Source organism: Mastigoproctus giganteus, chromosome 3 (genome assembly GCF_048544385.1).
Source record: "Mastigoproctus giganteus isolate SK-2022 chromosome 3, ASM4854438v1, whole genome shotgun sequence".
NCBI classification, from domain to species: Eukaryota; Metazoa; Arthropoda; class Arachnida; order Uropygi; family Thelyphonidae; genus Mastigoproctus; species Mastigoproctus giganteus.
In genome coordinates this window covers 215747787-215767237 of record NC_143577.1, presented here as the reverse complement: position 1 = coordinate 215767237, position 19451 = coordinate 215747787, and the positions used below count along the sequence as shown (strand labels likewise).

At 39.6% G+C, this 19451-nt stretch overlaps 1 protein-coding gene across 1 annotated transcript in view; it reads right to left on the bottom strand.

Annotated features, from left to right (window-relative positions):
• Window positions 1-19451, bottom strand: part of LOC150088703 (flotillin-2-like) — a 220681-nt gene that overhangs the window by 116312 nt on the left and 84918 nt on the right. The window contains exon 2 of the mRNA XM_090370867.1: window positions 16435-16516. Within this exon, the coding sequence (XP_090226993.1) occupies window positions 16435-16516 (82 nt within the window). The remainder of the gene's footprint in view (window positions 1-16434; window positions 16517-19451) is intronic.

The following is a 19451-nucleotide window of genomic DNA, read 5'->3' as shown; positions in this document are numbered from 1 at the left end:
CCATAATTAACATATTGTGTTATATTATTATTACCTTATTTTACTTATGATTTTTCTTTAATAGGTTTGGCCTATGGGGACTGGTATCGGCTATTATAGCGTTTTGGTGCCTTGATATACGGGCATATATATATTTTTTAACGGGCAGCCAGCCGGTATACATATTTCTTTATATTTATATAGTATCATTATTATATTTTCGGACACCACATAATAAAAGTCTAACATAATATACCATTAAACAGCATGTACCTTATTTACTTAGACTATAATCAAATATTTTATATATATATATATATATATATATATGTATATTTAAATAACGTTTAAAATAGTTGGAAACTGAATCTTTCATGTAAAAATAAAATAAAAAGGTACAGCAAACATCAGAGGCAGCAAAAAGCAATTTCAAGCAAATGCTTGAAATATAACCATACAAATAAATTAGAATGAGAGTAAAAAAATAAATAATAAAATAATGCTAGCAGTATGGCAAGACAAGAGCGAAAAAGTCGAAATTAAATTTAAGAATCAAACGAAACAGGGAGGGAAGAGAGGGGTAACAAGAGTAAAAATATTGTAGCAGAAAATCTCTAAGATAATTTAGAACATCTAATTATAAAAATAATAAATAATAATTCATTATATTTTGAAAGCCAATTAAAATAGAAATTTAACGGTGACCCTCTGACGGGCACCAGGTCCAAATTTATGTGAAATATCACCAACAGAGATCTAGACCTCTACAGTAAAATAAAACAAAAATAAACCAAAAAATAGACTGATCATTACGCCCCATCTAAACAGAGGACCACAAGGCCAATAATGGTCAGGGAATCGCTGCATTTTGATCGCTAGACAAATTGCCGCAAAGACGAGTCGATCGGAAGATCAGTCCACCACCCGATCCATAGATCGAACCGCCAATGCAGAGCATTTGAATAGCGGTGGTCCTGATGCAGCAAAAACTAAAAATAGAACAGATACGAGCACTCCAGTGCAAAGCCACACTACTGACAGAATTTCACCACACTACTGACAGAGGCACATGCTAAATAGATTCGCCCTCAGCAAGGCAAACTGGGACACCTTCTGAGAGAGACTATGCACAGCAGGCCAGCAATACCTGCACACACTGAGGGAGAAGGAATGCGGGAGCGAAAACCCGGAACAACTCCAGAAGGATTTAACAAAAATAATAACAGAAGCAGCAGAGAAAGCCACGAAGAGAAGAATCCCCATTGCAGGGGCCACGCCCTGGTGGACTCCAGAGCTCACACGAATGAGGAAATTAGTACAGCACAGAAGGAAACAATTTCAGAGGGCTAGGAGGAATTGGCCGCAACAAGAAGTCACTGAACTCAGGAACCAATATAGAATCGCTAGAAATTGTTATTGTTGTTGATATGGGGGTTTGATGGCGCATAAGCTACTTTGGCTATAATGCAGAAATTGTTATATTGAACAGATAAAGAAAAAGAAAAGAGAATCATGGGAGAGGTTAGTACAAGGGTCAGGGAACAGCAACCCCTGGGGGGGGAGGGTGGTATATAAAATTACCATTCACAAACTCCCCAGGGGAGAAGTCGTGACAGCCACCAAAACAGCACAAGGAAATTTAACCATAACCTGGGAGGAGTCGATTGGGAACATCCTGGATAACATCCTTCAGGAGCTGCCAACAACACTAACAGATGAGCAGCAGGCTATCTGCCAAGCAAACAATTGCCCCATCTAAACAGAGGACCACAAGGCCAATAATTGTCAGGGAATCGCTGCATTTTGATCGCTAGACAAATTGCCGCAAAGACGAGTCGATCGGAAGATCAGTCCACCACCTGATCCATAGATCAAACCGCCAATGCAGAGCATTTGAATAGCGGTGGTCCTGATGCAGCAAAAACTAAAAATAGAACAGATACGAGCACTCCAGTGCAAAGCCACACTACTGACAGAATTTCACCACACTACTGACAGAGGCACATGCTAAATAGATTCGCCCTCAGCAAGGCAAACTGGGACACCTTCTGAGAGAGACTATGCACAGCAGGCCAGCAATACCTGCACACACTGAGGGAGAAGGAATGCGGGAGCGAAAACCCGGAACAACTCCAGAAGGATTTAACAAAAATAATAACAGAAGCAGCAGAGAAAGCCACGAAGAGAAGAATCCCCATTGCAGGGGCCACGCCCTGGTGGACTCCAGAGCTCACACGAATGAGGAAATTAGTACAGCACAGAAGGAAACAATTTCAGAGGGCTAGGAGGAATTGGCCGCAACAAGAAGTCACTGAACTCAGGAACCAATATAGAATCGCTAGAAATTGTTATTGTTGTTGATATGGGGGTTTGATGGCGCATAAGCTACTTTGGCTATAATGCAGAAATTGTTATATTGAACAGATAAAGAAAAAGAAAAGAGAATCATGGGAGAGGTTAGTACAAGGGTCAGGGAACAGCAACCCCTGGGGGGGGGAAGGTGGTATATAAAATTACCATTCACAAACTCCCCAGGGGAGAAGTCGTGACAGCCACCAAAACAGCACAAGGAAATTTAACCATAACCTGGGAGGAGTCGATTGGGAACATCCTGGATAACATCCTTCAGGAGCTGCCAACAACACTAACAGATGAGCAGCAGGCTATCTGCCAAGCAAACAATTGCCCCATCTAAACAGAGGACCACAAGGCCAATAATTGTCAGGGAATCGCTGCATTTTGATCGCTAGACAAATTGCCGCAAAGACGAGTCGATCGGAAGATCAGTCCACCACCTGATCCATAGATCAAACCGCCAATGCAGAGCATTTGAATAGCGGTGGTCCTGATGCAGCAAAAACTAAAAATAGAACAGATACGAGCACTCCAGTGCAAAGCCACACTACTGACAGAATTTCACCACACTACTGACAGAGGCACATGCTAAATAGATTCGCCCTCAGCAAGGCAAACTGGGACACCTTCTGAGAGAGACTATGCACAGCAGGCCAGCAATACCTGCACACACTGAGGGAGAAGGAATGCGGGAGCGAAAACCCGGAACAACTCCAGAAGGATTTAACAAAAATAATAACAGAAGCAGCAGAGAAAGCCACGAAGAGAAGAATCCCCATTGCAGGGGCCACGCCCTGGTGGACTCCAGAGCTCACACGAATGAGGAAATTAGTACAGCACAGAAGGAAACAATTTCAGAGGGCTAGGAGGAATTGGCCGCAACAAGAAGTCACTGAACTCAGGAACCAATATAGAATCGCTAGAAATTGTTATTGTTGTTGATATGGGGGTTTGATGGCGCATAAGCTACTTTGGCTATAATGCAGAAATTGTTATATTGAACAGATAAAGAAAAAGAAAAGAGAATCATGGGAGAGGTTAGTACAAGGGTCAGGGAACAGCAACCCCTGGGGGGGGAGGGTGGTATATAAAATTACCATTCACAAACTCCCCAGGGGAGAAGTCGTGACAGCCACCAAAACAGCACAAGGAAATTTAACCATAACCTGGGAGGAGTCGATTGGGAACATCCTGGATAACATCCTTCAGGAGCTGCCAACAACACTAACAGATGAGCAGCAGGCTATCTGCCAAGCAAACAATTGCTATAATAATGACCAAATAGAACCCCCCCCTTCACTTTAGAAGAAATTCAGGATGTAGCAAGCCGCACGAAAAATAAGAAATGCCCTGGACTGGACCTAACTGAACCGGAGATGGCAAAAGAAGCAACGGAACATATAGCGGAATTACTGCTAAAACTATTCAATTGCTGCCTGGAAGCAGGTAAATTTCTACATTGGAAAAAGGCAAATTTAAAACTGCTCCTAAAAAACCCAACAAGGCCACCAGAGACACCTAGTTCCTACAGACCCATAGCCCTGCTACCAACCCTCAGTAAAATATTCAAAAGGCTGCTACATACAAGAATCACAAGGCATTATAATGAAGTAAATCCTAACATGACAAAGCAACACGGATTTACTCCTGGCAAATCCACTATCGAAGTAATACAGAACCTCCTCTCTAGAGTCACCCATTGTAAAAGGAAATACTTCCTCGTCGTCGCAGTGGATTTTGCCGGGGCATTCGACACCTTCTGGTGGCCGAGCGTCTTGGCGAGACTCAGAGCTGCCAACCTTCAATTGAATCTTTATAATTGCATGAAGGATTACCTGGCTGATAGAGCAGTGCAAGTTACCACACCATATAAATGCCTCAGTCGCCCGTCCGCAGGGGCTGCCCCTGTGGAACTTTGTCTTAGACGAATTCCTTGCCATGGATCTGGGTGTTGTGGAGGCCCAGGCCTATGCAGATGACTTGGTCTTGACCATTGAGGCTGACAGCAGATCCTCCCTAGAAATGAAAGCAAATGATGCCCTGCAAAAGCTGCTAGATTGGACGAAGCCACTTGCTCAAACTGGCACCTGACAAGACAAAATCGGTGCTGCTAAAAGGTACGCTAGACTTAAGGAGACCACCACAAATTAAGATTGAGAACCAAACAGTTAAGCTGTGCGAACAGATTAAATACCTAGGAATAATCCTGGACAGAAAATTAAATTTCAAGCCACACCTAGAATATATTAAACAAACGATAAGAAGACATGCGGCCCTCGTCGCTAGAGTCACTCGCAGGGGCTGGGGACTCAGACATACTACCCTGTCTCTGTACTACAAAGCTCTCTTCATCCCTGCCATCACATATGGCTCCCCTGTCTGGTATGCGAGGGTGGGACTAGAAGTGAATAAACGGTTCTTCGAAACCATTCAGAGGAACATCCTCCTTACCACGTCGAGAGCAACTAGAACGACTAGCACGGCTGCCCTCCAAGTCCTGGCAGGAGTTCTGCCCCTAGATCTAGACGCTACCTGCTGTGGTCTGCTCTACCATCTTGCCAGAAACACATTGGCTACAATGTATAACCTCACCACTGACATCACAAATGACCGCAACTATGAAAAGAGAAGTATCACCGACCACCTCGTCCAGATCTGGCAGAGGAGATGGAGCAACACAGAAAAAGGTGCAGTGACCAGAAGATTCCTCCCCACTGTCACCAAGCTGTACCCTAAGGCCCCAGCGTGCTTTCACCCTGCTCGAAATACCACCTTCCTCCTTACAGGACACAGCCGTTTAAAGCTAAACTTCACCAACTTGGCATCATAAATAACGTGGACTGTCCCTGTGGCAACCAGGAGTCCAGGAGACACTTAATGTTTGAGTGTGATTTGTATGACGACCTACGACTATGCCTAATAACAGCAATCCAATATATTCCAGACAATCAAGAACCCAGACTGTTAGACACTCAAGAGGACTACAAGGCACTCAGTCAATATGCTCAGGATCTATTTTCTTGAAGGAAAACAATGATAGAAATACACCAAAGGCAACCCGACCAGAAAGAATGCAAGAGGTCAACAAGTAAAAAAAACTCACCATACCACAGAAAGACAAGACTTTAGGGTGATTCGGATGGCCTATTGGCGACCCAAAACTGCACTCCCTTGCACGGCTTTTTTTTTCCAGGGGAGGGGGGTATTTGCTCTTCTCCTCTCCTCGCCATATTTTCACTGTTGTGAGGCATGGGCATGCCCCACTGAAAATGGGGTTCACCTTATTATCCGACCCCTTTTCTTCCTATTTCATCCCCCCCGTCTTCACCCTCCCTCCCATCACTTTCTCTTGTACAGCGACTGCCCCACATGTCCAAATTTAAATCACATCAAATTTTGCCCGACCTTTTGGGCTCTCTAGAAATAGTTCTTTCAGCATAAAACCCCATGCAACGCTTTCTAAATGCAATTTTACTTAAATCAACAGCGATAACTCCAACCTTTATTTTAGGTCCTAGTCACTGAAATTCCAGGAAAGTAAGTGGCAGGACCTGCCAGAGCATAATTAGTTTTTTGGTACACCCGGCCGGCGTCCCCGTCACTAGGTATGGTAACATCGGGTCCCAGCGGCCAACAGGCCGGATGAACAATAGGCACAAACTACATACCACATGACTCGTACATTATTTTTAAACCTCTGGCATAGACAGGGTACTGTCACTCGATACATAGAACATACGCGGAGATGGGAGAAATCTCCGAAGCCGTCAGACCCTCAACATACCTAAACTACTGACAGAGTTTCACCAAACTTTTCCATTGAATTTGTCCATAGATGGGTAACATAAGCCAGAATATCATCAGTAGATCGACACTGATGGAATCCATACTGGTGATTGTTGATAAGATGGTAAGTTTCAAGATAGTTTAAGAGTTGGCGGTTAATTGATTTCTTCATTACTTTAGAAAGAGTAGAAGTAATTGCAATGGGATGATAATTGGATGGGAGGGATTTGTCACCCTTTTTAGGAAAAATATTTTTTTGGCTGGATATGAGCAAATTTCCAAGCAGAAGGAAAAACACCTTTGGAATAAGAAAGTGAAAAAAGGCAGCAAAGAACAGAAGTTCATTCAGGAGCACGGGTTTTGAGAACAAGTGGAGAAATAACATCAGGACCTGGAGCTTTCTTAGCATCAAGATTCGTCAAAATCCTTATGACATCGTTTTGACGGAAGACCAGAGGAGGGATTGAATGGAGCATACTGGGAATGGTGGGAGGTGGCTGACCAAGATCATTAATACACAAGTTGGAAGAAAAAATAGGATGCTAGCAGGTCAGCTTTATCCTTGGCTAATGCGGCAATAGAACCATCTAGTTTTGACAGAGGTGGGAACAGAAATGGGCAAAAGTTGCAGCCAATAGCTTTGGCAAGAGACCAGAATGCTTGGCTACCATTAGGGCAAGAAGCAAGTTTTCTACTCTTAGCCTGTTCAAAATCTAGATTGGATTGATTAATAACTGCTTTACAATTGTTGCCGGCTTTGGTGTGGGCAGATTTTTTTTTTTTTTTTTTTTTGATTTGGTAGTTGTTGGCGCATCGGCTTCTGTGGCCATATTGCACCTCCCAAGGTTTTTGCAGTACTTTGATCCAAGCCCGAGGCGAGAATCGAACCCGCAACCTTTGGGTTGCCGGGCAGGTACTTAACCCACTCGGCTAGCCCGGTCGGCCGGTGTGGGCAGAAAATAAACCTGGATATATATATGGAAACAAGTCTCAATTACAATATGCAACATTCTTCTCTTGAACAGCCTTAGCACATTTATTGGAAAACCAGGGTTTAGATAAAGGATGAGATTTTAAGGTAGAGTGCAGAATAAATAATTCCATCCATACAAGAATAATTTCACTGACATGATCTGAGTAAAAGTTGACATCACAAGTTTTGAAACAGTAATCCAGCCAAGGAAAAGAAAAAAAGAAATCTTGCAGATCATCCCACCATCGTGCATTCTTGTAATTCCAAACAACACAAGGTTGGGAATGGCCATGAGAGAAAGGCTTCATTGGAGAACAGACCATCACCACTCTACCTCTACCGTGTACTTAGTAGGGTTGTTTATGAGAAAAAGATCAAGCGTGTTGGCTGTGTGGTTAGGATTGTTAGTTAGTTAGTTATTTGGTTTTTAGGAGCATTAGCAACTAAGGCCATATTGCTCCGGGAAATGCGGTGGTCATTCCCTGACCTTTCCACATCCTCCGTATTTGATGGTGAAGGGCTCGAACCCCGGTCTAATCAAGAAGCGTGTGCTACGCACTGCTGCTCCTTCCCACCTGGCTACGGAGGTGCCAGTTAGGATTGTCTGGTATTCTGGTACATAAATGAACAATCTGTGTAATGTCATCAGTAATTGCAAAAACATCAGCATCTCAATCAACTGGGTCTATATGACTAGAAAATGGAGCCAGCTGGAATCGTTAACATTAAAATCTCCAAGGAAAATTACCTCACTGTTGGGGAAGTCAAGTTTCAAAGAGAGGAAGTCAGAGTTCTAAGTAATTAGCAGATCCAAATCCAGATCCAAAAGTTAATAAAATGGAATCACATAATAGGGGTAAAGGATATTATTGCAAAGAAAAAATAAGCAATGAATACATTTTTGTTTATGATTTTTTCAATAAAACAATTTAAAAAAATTTAATGAAATTTTGATTTTATTTTTGACAATCTCTTGCTAATGTTTGCTTATAAAATCAAAATACCCAGACATTTTACAAACCCAGAATGGGGGGCAAAAAATTTAACCCTGCACCGGTAGTGCCACACTTGTGAGGTCCATTTTGAAAATAACGAGCCTGCATTATTTGATGGTTCGTGATAAAAATCTGTGATTTTCTAACCCTCTCTAAATACAGTGAAACTTCTCCTAACGGACACCTCTCGTTAACGGACATCTCTCTACAACGGACATTTTCAAACTCACCTCCATTGGTTTTAACGTGTTTGCAGCTTCTATCTAGCGGACATTCTCTATAACGGATGCGGACAGGAAATCTGCACTGTTTCGTTTAGATTAGCACTTAATTTGATCTCCCCATAATAACGGACAGCGGGCGAGCTCACGGCCCTTTTTCTAGGAACATTTCTTCCACGTATTGCCTCAATCGTGTGTTTATTTTCTATTTCCGATTCTCTGAATTTTATCAAGGTTTACGTCGCGGTTCTAAACCCTTTTTCAAGAATTTTAAGGCACGTGTAAAACTTCTGATGAATTCGGTGTGTGCAGGGAGGGGGGGAATATGGTCGGCCTTTCGTCTTTTCAGTTTTGTTCAGTGTCGTGTGAAGTGCACAATGTCTTCTCGTAAACATTCTTTAAAAGATAGTCGAACTCATTAATGCATATGATCGGCAAAAAAATAGTGTTCGCAATCTCGCTGTAAAATTCAAAATCGGGAAGACGCAGGTAAGCGACATCCTAAAGAAAAAAAAATGAACTGGTCAAACAATTTTGGCAACACGTAAATGATCAGGTTCAAAAATCATTCCCGAAAACTGTTGGACTTCAAATTTGTCGCGCACATGTTAAACAAATTCCCATTAATGCGCCTATTATTAGGGAAAAGGCTTTGGAAGTTGCAAAATCTATGGGAGTAAATGAGTTCAAAGCTTCTGTGGGATGGCTAGACAAGTTCAAAACTCGGCATAAAATTTCTTGGAAAACAGTAAGTGGTGAAGGTGGATCTGTTGATACTGGGGTTGTAACAGAGTGGACCGTCAAATTGGAAGATTTATGTTGGGATTTTGAAGCTAAGGATATTTACAACTGTAACGAAACAGGGTTGTTTTTTTAAAGCTCTTGCTGAAAACACAATGAGTCTAAAAAACGAAGTGCCAGGGCGGAAAAATTTCTAAGGAACGCTTGACTGTACTATTGTGTACAAATATGCTGGGAGACTTTGAACAACCTCTTGTTATAGGAAACCCACAAAATCCTCGTTGTTTCAAGGGCATAAAGTTGAATCTTTTGGATGTTGACTGGAAGTCTAATAAAAAAGCTTGGATGACACGAGATATCATGAGCGAATGGATAAGTCACTTTAACCAAAACATGATTCGTCAAAACAGAAAAATTATTCTTTTCATGGATAATGCTGCATCTCACCCGCACATTGAATTGTCCAATTCAAATCATTTTTCTGCCACCAAACAAATCTGCAGAGTGTCAGCCCTTGGATCAAGGGATAATAAAAAATTTTAAACTTCACTACAGAAAACATGTTTTAAGACATCTCATTGCAAACATGAACGGTGTAACGTGCGAGTGACCTTGCAAAGAAAATCAGCATACTAGATGCGATTCAGTGGATTTCCTTTTCAGTAAATGCAATTAGAAAACAAACTGTCGTGAACTGTTTTGTAAAGTCTGGCTTCTCAAATGCAAAAATTGAAGTTGTGAACAGCAATGTGGAGCACCAAGAAGAACAAGAGATTCAACATCTATTGATAATGTACGATACTTCCGCTACAAGTGACCCTGGCTACAAAGATATAGACTCAAACCTCACTACAGAAGATGGTGCTCTAGATATCAACGACATTATCATCGATATTTTTCAAGAAGTTCCTCATGAGGATGAAGAAATGGAAGGAGGTCATTCTGTCGAAGATCATATTAACGACAAACCACCGATGAAAATAGAAGAAGTGCTCATACAAATCAATCATTTAAAAATGTTTTTCGCCGCTGAAGATTGATTTTTTGATTTGGTAGTTGTTGGCGCATCGGCTTCTGTGGCCATATTGCACCTCCCAAGGTTTTTGCAGTACTTTGATTCAAGCCCAAGGCGGGAATCGAACCCGCGACCTTTGGGTTGCCGGGCAGGTACTTTACCCACTCGGCTAGCCCGGTCGGCCGCCGCTGAAGAAGATACCGAAGGACTTTCGATGGTTTCTTCGCTGCAAACAAATGTTGAAAACAAAATTATCAGCCGGAAGAAGGTGCAGAAGAAAATAAGTGATTACTGTATGTATTTTTCTTAAAATAAAGTCATAATATGCATAGCACAATTGTATGTACAGTATATTATTTACAAAAATATTGCGCAAAATCTGTATATAATTTAATTTAATTTTACATTAAACATTTAACGATTTTTCTTTATCTCTTGTGTATGTAATTGTATATTATTTACAAAAATATTGTTCAAAATCTGTATATATTTTAATTTAATTTTACATTAAATGTTTAACGATTTTTCTTTCTTTCTTTTTTTTTTTCTCCCTCAGACTTCTTGTTAGCGGACACTTCTCTCTAACGGACACATTTTCGTTCCCCATGGCTGTCCATTAAAGGGAAGTTTCATTGTATACATAAATTTTTACTGGATATGTCTTTTGAATCATTTTCCCAGTTGTTGCTTTTTTTTTTGCACCCAACAGGTACAGTACCACCACACTTGTTGTTTTTCACTAGCAATAGTATATCTCAGTACTTATGCTACAAAATATTTTTACTTTTGTTGCTGGCTATTTATGTTATTTTCTGTGTAGCCTCAGAAATACCTTGAAGTGATATATTGATGTCTATGAGAAATAATGATTTTGCAACATGTGATATACTCTCTAGGTATTTTTTTTGTGCAATAACTTTTTGTTTCACAGTGTGCTGGATGTTTTATCTTGTTTGTTTCGGTTCCACATTTGCTTCAGTCATTTCTATTCAGATGGTTAGATTTTTATCTAATGTGAGTTAGATACAGCATTTTCTTGTCTCCTTTATTAATATTATTATTTATGTATTTGATAAAATATGTATTATTTTTGAATGTTCTCTTCAATCACAATGTAAGCCATACTTAGAGTATTATAGCCCAAAAGGCTTCTAGTTATCCAAATAACAATCATAAATTGGAGAGAGACAACTTTATAAAGTAAAGCAGACTATCTAATTCAACGTTTCTCAAACTGTGTTCCATGGAACACTAGTGTTCTGTGAACAAGTGTTCCGTGAAAAATTGTAATTAACAATTTTAAAAAAATAAATAAATTTTGCATATTTGTAGCGTGCACCACTTTTGTATCATTATAATATTTAACATAATTTTTTTCAGTTATTAATATACTGGCATAATAATCAAATACACCGCAGAACACTTTATTTTAAGGGCACGGGCTCAATTTAATCGCCTGAAATCTTAGGCAATCAAATTATACGTTAACCGTGAGCTGGCTAAAGGAAAAATTCCATACAAAAAAGTGAACCCTCATTTTCCTTTACAACTTGATCCTGAATTGTGGCTCGATTTCGTCACAAGATTTAACCGTAATCCTATGCCAAACTCAGATCTAGCTCTATTAACAGAGCCCATCCAGCAAGAAGTGTTGAACAACATTCAGATTACAAAACAACAGCTGATCGTAGCCATCAATTCTCTACCTGCCTCGTCTACCACCGGTGATGATGGAGTTCCCCAATTCATGCTCAAATGCCTAAGTCCGTACATTATTCAGCCACTTTTAATTATCTTCAACCAGTTACTCTCGAACAAAATTTTCCCACAGCAGTGGAAAAACTATCTCATCAAACCTTTAGCCAAAGTTCAGTCGCCATCGAAACCTAAACACTTCCGACCCATCTCCAACTCCTCCAGCCTGCTGAAGCTCCTGGAGAAGGCCTTACTTCCCATCTTCACACTAAGCAGATCTTGCCCAGTAATCCAGCCCAAATTCATTACTCCCTTCCAAACAGATTAACGATCACCAATCTACTAGCCACCACAAATACTATCTTGTCAGCATTGGAGAACAGGCAGGAACTAGCTGTGACTTACTTAGACATTGAAGCTGCATTTGATGCCATCCAAGTAAACCAACTTCTCACTCTCCTGGAATGCCACTTCCAGATCACAGGGAACATATTATGCTTTCTCTCCTCTCTTCTGAATAACAGAGTTATAAAGCTTCATACAGGAGATCGCACCCTTACTAGATCCATCACCGCAGGAGTCCCACAAGGAGGGGTCCTTTCGGGCCTTCTGTTTTCATCCATTATCTTCCCACTGGTTGAACATTCTCAATGTCTACTGAGCTATGCGGACGATATCAAGATACTCACTTCCATCACCCCCGGTCAAGACCTAGATCTGGTAAAAGTGGAAATTAACAACACTCTCACCACAGTCACATCTTACCTCTGCCAGTTTGGGCTCAAGATCAATCCTGCTAAGTCCGAATTCATGGTGTATTCATTGAAGCAAACTCCTTCTTCTCTCCAGCCTTCGGTCGGCAACACCCTCATCCCAATTGTGTCCAGCCATCGTGATCTGGGCGTTGTATTCGACCCAAAACTTCGATTCAACGCCCACATGGATATGCTCCTCACACATGCTTCAAGACTCCGGTGGATAGCAAAACAACATCTCCTTCATATCACAGATAAAAAGATAACCGTGAGATACATAAGAACAGTTATCTTTCCACCTTTACTCTATGCTGCTGAAATTTGGGCGTCAGCGGCACCGTCAATAAAGAAACCACTCTTTGCCACAGAATTCTGGCTCCTAAAGTGGGCCAACAGGAAGCACAACCTTCCAGCTCTGATTCGGACCACACAGCTTGCCAACTCTCTCGGAATTCCACGGCTTCCCACCTTAGTCGACGACCAACGCCTCCTAGCAACAGTCAAGATGGTAACAGGCATAATGGCAATACCTTCATTCTGGGATACCTGTGGCTGGAGGATCCCCCCCCCTGCCCTTAGGGCCAATCCCGAGCTCCACTCGCATTCAGCACGACTCCATCTCTTGGACAGGTTCCTTCCTCAGCAGATGCTCAAGCAAACCCAGGCACTGGACGCCGACCTGAACAAATTCGCTGCTGACCGGACTTACCGGAAAAAAATTATGACGAGTAGGACTAATCAGCAATGACTGATGTATACCTTGCATCTGTTCCTGTCTGATTGAGCTGGTGCTCTTATCTCGATGTTAAGCCAGCTCAATCAGATTTAACTCTCGTAAGGAGTTCTCTCCTTTGTATTATAATATGTTTTCTTTGTAAAATTACCTTTTTGTAAATAATTGTTCAATTTTCCCGGAAGTTTGGGAAACTGTAAGCCCCTGGCTTTATGGCCGTGAAGGGTAATAAAGATTATCTCTCTCTCTCTTATTTTGGTGGGCTTTGCATAGAGAAGTATGCATAGAGGTAATGACACTTACGAAAAGTAGCAATATGGTGATCTAGTATGCCATTCATATGCAATTTAGCCTGGAGTACATGGGTTGAAGGAGAGGAGGAAACGAATCAATATCATAACTAAACTTACTTCCTTGTATACATTTTTTTTTATAATTATTAGCATTTTGAAAAATTTCTTTGCAACACTTCTTTGGCTCTCGTCAAACTTGTGTTTCGTAAGTGTTCCATGAATATGTTGTGAGATGAAAAGTGTTCCATGACTAAATAAGTTTGGGAAATGCTGATCTAATTTATGAGTGTTCGAAGATTAACCTTTTGGTAAGGCCATTTGTTTGGAAGTGGTTCAATACCAGTACAACTTGTGCAGGTAAAGTTTATTCTGCTATGAGCACAACGTTCATACCACAATAAAATGTCTATAGCAAAGCACTGTCCCAGGTATTCTAGACTTTTATAGGTGTTTTTGAAAGATTAGCTATTATATTTTTTTGTTATTAGTTTTCAATAACCGTGATAAAAACACAGAAAATGATATTTACTCAGGATAGAAATAAGAATTCAAATTTTGTGTGAGTCACAGCAGGACAAAATGGAAATAAATAAAAATAAATAAATAATACTTTCTAAAATGTTATATAGTTTTTAAATATTTTTTAAATGTCTTTATAATTATTACAATCCATTTATACAAATAATAACAGAAATATATGCACATATGCACTTTTAAAGTTTTGCATAATTAATGGTTTTAAAATCTTAAAAAAAAAAACAAAAAACTAACAGTTTCATCTGATCAGAATTAATATTTTCTTGTTTTTTGAAAATAAAAGGCATGAAAAAACACATCTTTTTAAAATATTTAATTTTTTATTTAAAAAAACAAACATACAATAAGTAATGTAATCCACTAAGAAAAGATGAAATATTGGTAACTGCCAGGCTTTTCTAGTAGGGCTGATTTTCTGTAGTTACAACAACACATGCATGGTCACCATTTCTAAAAAACCCATAAACTTTTTCCAGAAATTAAAAACAAAGTTTACAACAGTCAGGTGTAGTGCCACCATTTTTGGAACAATTAGGAGCACAACCACCACTGCAGGGTAAAAAGAATTCATGTGGATAATTTTAAATTTTTACCAACTTCCAATTTCTTTGTAAAATTTCACTCCAGGTAGTGTGTTTACAGTTCAGAAACTCAATTGTGAAAATGTTAATAAAAACAAATAAATAAAAATGCCTCAGTATGCAAATTATGCAAGGTTTAAGCTCCTATTACTTCAAGGAATAGAAACATTCATTCCAAAGTTTCAACACAGCTCCTGCACATTTCTATTTTGTTTCAACATGTGAAGAAATAGTTGCACAAAGAGGCATAACTGTGCCACTACATAAAATCACAGGTCCAAAAGGCATCTGAAATCACAAATGTTATACTAATTATTATAATTTTTTAAAATTTTCATTTGGATCTGGCATCATCCAGGGCATCACTTTTCTAGTAGGGCTGATTTTCTGTAGTTACAACAACACATGCATGGTCACCATTTCTAAAACTAAAGTGGAATTAGTGTACTGAATTAATAGTGCTATTACACTGATAAAAAGATACACCGATGACCACCTATGTTGGTCCACGTGCAGCCAAAACAGCTCATACTCAGCAAGGCATGAACACTACAAGATTTCTAAATTTCTTGTGGTATCTGATATCAACTCATAACCAGTAGATCCTTTAACTCCTGTACGGTCCGTGGTTGAGACGCTGCAGATCGGAGTTGCTGTTTCAACACAAACCACAGATGCTCGATGGGACTGATGTCTGGGGAATTTAGATGCCAGGGCAATACCTGGAAGTCTTCTTCATGTTCCGCAAACCAGCCTTGAACAATCCGGGCGGTGTGGCATGGTACATTATCCTGCTAAAAGACGGCACTGCCAGAGGGGAAGATCGTTGCCATGAAAGGGTGTACCTAGTCAGCAATAATGTTTAGGTAGGTGGTAGATGTCACAGTGCCCGGCACATAGATAACTGGACCCAGGGTATCCCAGCAGAACATCGCCCAAAGCATGTCACCGCCGCCACCGGCTTGTTTTCGTCCCATGGTGCATCCAACTGCCATCACTTCCCAGGTAAACAATGCACATGTACCTGGCCGTCCACATGGTGCAACAGAAAACGTGATTCATCAGACCAGACAACCTTCTTCCAACCACTCAAGGTCAAGTTTCAATGCTCGCATGCCCATTGTAGGCGCTGTCGCCAGTGAACTGTGGTTAGCATGGGTACTTGGATCGGCCACATGGCCCCATTTTCAGACAGGGTTCAATGTACTGTGTGTTGTGACACAAATACTCCCACCATTCCAATTACCAGCTAGTTGTGCCACGTACCATCCAGGAGAGCCTTAGCTCACTTGAAGCATTGATGAGCCTTGGTCATCCAACACCTAGCCGGCGGTTCTTGGGTTTTCCCTCCTTGGACCACTTTTGGTAGGTACTAACCATGGCTGACCGTGAGCATCCCACCAGTCGTGCCATTTCGGATATGCTCTGACCCAGTCATCTGGCCATTACAATTTGGCCTTTGTCAAACTCACTTAAGTCTGCTGCCTTTCGCATTTGAAGAACAAGAGTAACCCTGATTAACGGAGCTCAGTATCAGGTGTTTTTTATATTGTGTCCTGACCGGCGCACACGCCGTAGTTCACCTGCAGTTGCTTTGATTTGCATAACGACTCGCTGGCCATAGTGTTTTGGCTCATTGGTGTATATATGTATAGATATATATTTTATAAAAATCCATCTTGTTTATTAACGTAAATAACTTTTCTAGTTCTCTTCATATTTTATAATTTACAACTTTGGGAAAAATGGCAACCTGTAAATGGTGTTTCACATACCTCTGAACATCAGTGACCAGCCACCATGCCCACGTCCATCCCCCAACTACCATTGTTTTAGACAATGCTCCACAGCAACCACCTGCAAAATGACCAGAAAGAAAACAGTTGATATGAACCTGTTAAAACTTAACATTATCTTTAAATATTTTTGTATAGAAGAGGGAAGACTTGGTCAACAATCTGATTCAATGAAAATCTTCTGCTTTATTTTTAAGCCAAAAGGCAGCAGAAACCTACCTTCTCCAGAGCTCACAATGGTCAGCAAAACAGTTATAACAGAGATGAATCTTTTAAGGCAGTGATTCCTGAATTCAAGGTGGCAACATAAGGTTCCGCTGTGAGTTTCTGATGGATTATTAATGAGATTTTGTCCAAAAATAAAAAATCAGACTGTTTCTTAGTTCTGCATTTGTGCCTCTTTTGGTGATTTTTACCATTCAAAGTGGCTAGATAAAATGGAAAAATTTAGCATTTTTTCTCAACATTCATGCTGCCATTGCAGATATAAATTATTTGTCAAATGACACCATGTACATTTTTCTCTCTTACTTAAAACACATTAACAATTACCCAAACAAACAGCTAACGTTTAAATTTTTATTTATTTCAATTAAATTAGTTTTTACAAATTTCTTTCTTCTTAAATAAATTTAAAAACATCTATAATTTATGTGAAGTTTCACTTGCATGGGCCTAGTTTAAAAATTAAACTCTGTTAAGAATTAAAATTTGAAGAAATTGAGTAATTTAGTCAATGTTATTTTTTCCTGATTGTTATTTTTGATATTATACTAAATCTACAGTGAGTTGTTATATGATAAGTAGGTGCCAGTAATATCTGTGTTGAGTGGCAAATGTGATTTATAACTTTGGGTTATGACGAAAAAAGACTGGAAGCACAGTTTTTATGGAAAGAAAAAAAAAAAAAAAACTTTCATCTCTGGAAAGTAGAGCTATCTGTGTTATGCAATAAATAAGCAGTTTGTGAAGCAGTGTATCCTAAGTAAAGTCTGGCAAGGATTAAAACCTTTTCCAGTTAGATGCCTTTAGCTTGAAAATAAGACAAAAGATTTTCATCCAGCAAAACCATAATAAACCTCATTTGCACAATCATGGCAGTAATACTATGAGGAATTGAATTCATAAAATATATATGGTTTAATATCTTAAAATAATATAATTTTAATGACTTTAATAACAATAACACTTTTTTACATAATGGCCAAGAATGAGGCATCTATAAAAAATCAAATCAAACTAAAAAAAACAAGGATGACAAATCGGTTTGCTATAAGAAGAATTCTTAAAGACTTCTTCAATCAGGGTTATAGCTGGCCAATCTCAGTAGGGAATAGGGTCCGCCCCACCTCCAATGAGTTACTACAGATTTTTCAAATCCACACAACTTTGGAAACTTTGACTTTGGAAACACTTGTACAGATTTAATACATGATAAAAGTCCTTTACACCATGGCTAGATTAGTCCAAGGGATCCTCAAAGGACTAAGCCTTTGTTCAGCCAGTTCTGAATGTATATAAATTTTTAATTTCTCTTTAGAGTGCTAAAACTCTGTGCTCAACTATGAAAACTGTATGGTGACAAAGCCAATAAAAGAGCTGAGAACTCTGTGAACGGCTGGAAAAAATTTACTGTGAGAAAGAAATATCCTCTTCCTGAACTAAACTCTGCTTCTTTCTCAATAATTGTATTCACACCTGAAATTCATCTGCCAAATTACTGCTTCTGTAGATGGGGCACAGCCCTGCTTGTCAATATTAAACTTCAATTACTATTTCTCAGCCCATCTGCCTGATTTTTTCTAGTTCTTGTTGCAGTATAGCATACCCTCATTGTCATTACCACCTCGCCAACTGTCATATCATCTGGAAACTTAGGCATTAGCCCGATATGCCTTCATCAATATCATTAACAAATATTGAAAATACCAATGGGTGCAGCACTGGACCCTGGGGACTCCTCTTTATGCCAAATTAACTCAAGATAAGGGATAGTTTGCAAGGCTTTCGGGGAAAATTTTTTTATCAGCCTGGCCTGCACTTATAGGTGGAAGGAACATATTTGATAAAGACAAAATACATTTGAAAATGTGGTGCAAGGATCTTTTCCAATATCACTGAGAGAAGCTTAAGGATTCAAAGAAACTGAATTCTTAAGGGATAATAAAGAAACCCAATTATTCAATGATATGGATCAAACTAAAGTCTGAACAAATCTCAAGAATTCTTTTATGGGGCTTCAAAAGCCAAAGAGATTGCTGATGTTCAGATGTGCCAAGGGCAAACAATATTTTGAATGAAGTGGAAGCTAATGCTAGGGAAACATGCCTTCATACCTTAAAAGATGTATTAGAGTAGTTACCAATACATGAAAACTTAGTCTAAATTGTGTGTACAGTAATATCAGGTGTGCTGTCAATAAAATTAATGAATATGAACTCCCAATTATGATACCTAATGCTCATATAATAAGGTTTAACAGAAATTTAGTGCCACCTAGAAATAAGGGATGATGAATTTGTGTTTAGGAAAGATAAGCAAATTAGAAAGGGGAGTGGGCGAAGTGGTCATGCTCTTTGTCAAAAGCAGCTAGGTTGCAACTAAAGCATTCACAGATGCAGAACATATGTATACTAGCATAGTGGAAGATTGTTTATAGACTGTTTATTAGAAAAGCTTGAGTCTAAAGGTAAATCTAGAAGTAAGACTTGTAGAGTTAATGGTATATACCCAGTAATTCTTTGCTTTCGGCCATCTCACACCACAGGAAAAATGAGATTAGTGGTATGCTACACACCAGAAAATTGTGAAAAGTATGACAAGAACCTCTATGGTGATGGGATGGGTGATCAACTGAATACTTTATTATGGGAAATTTCAATTTGCTCCTTATTGAATGGAACAAGTGGAAGGGGAAATTCACCATGGAGGGCAAATTTTTTAAACCAACTTGAATCACTGACTGTTATTTACATCAGCATGCTAGAGAAAGTACT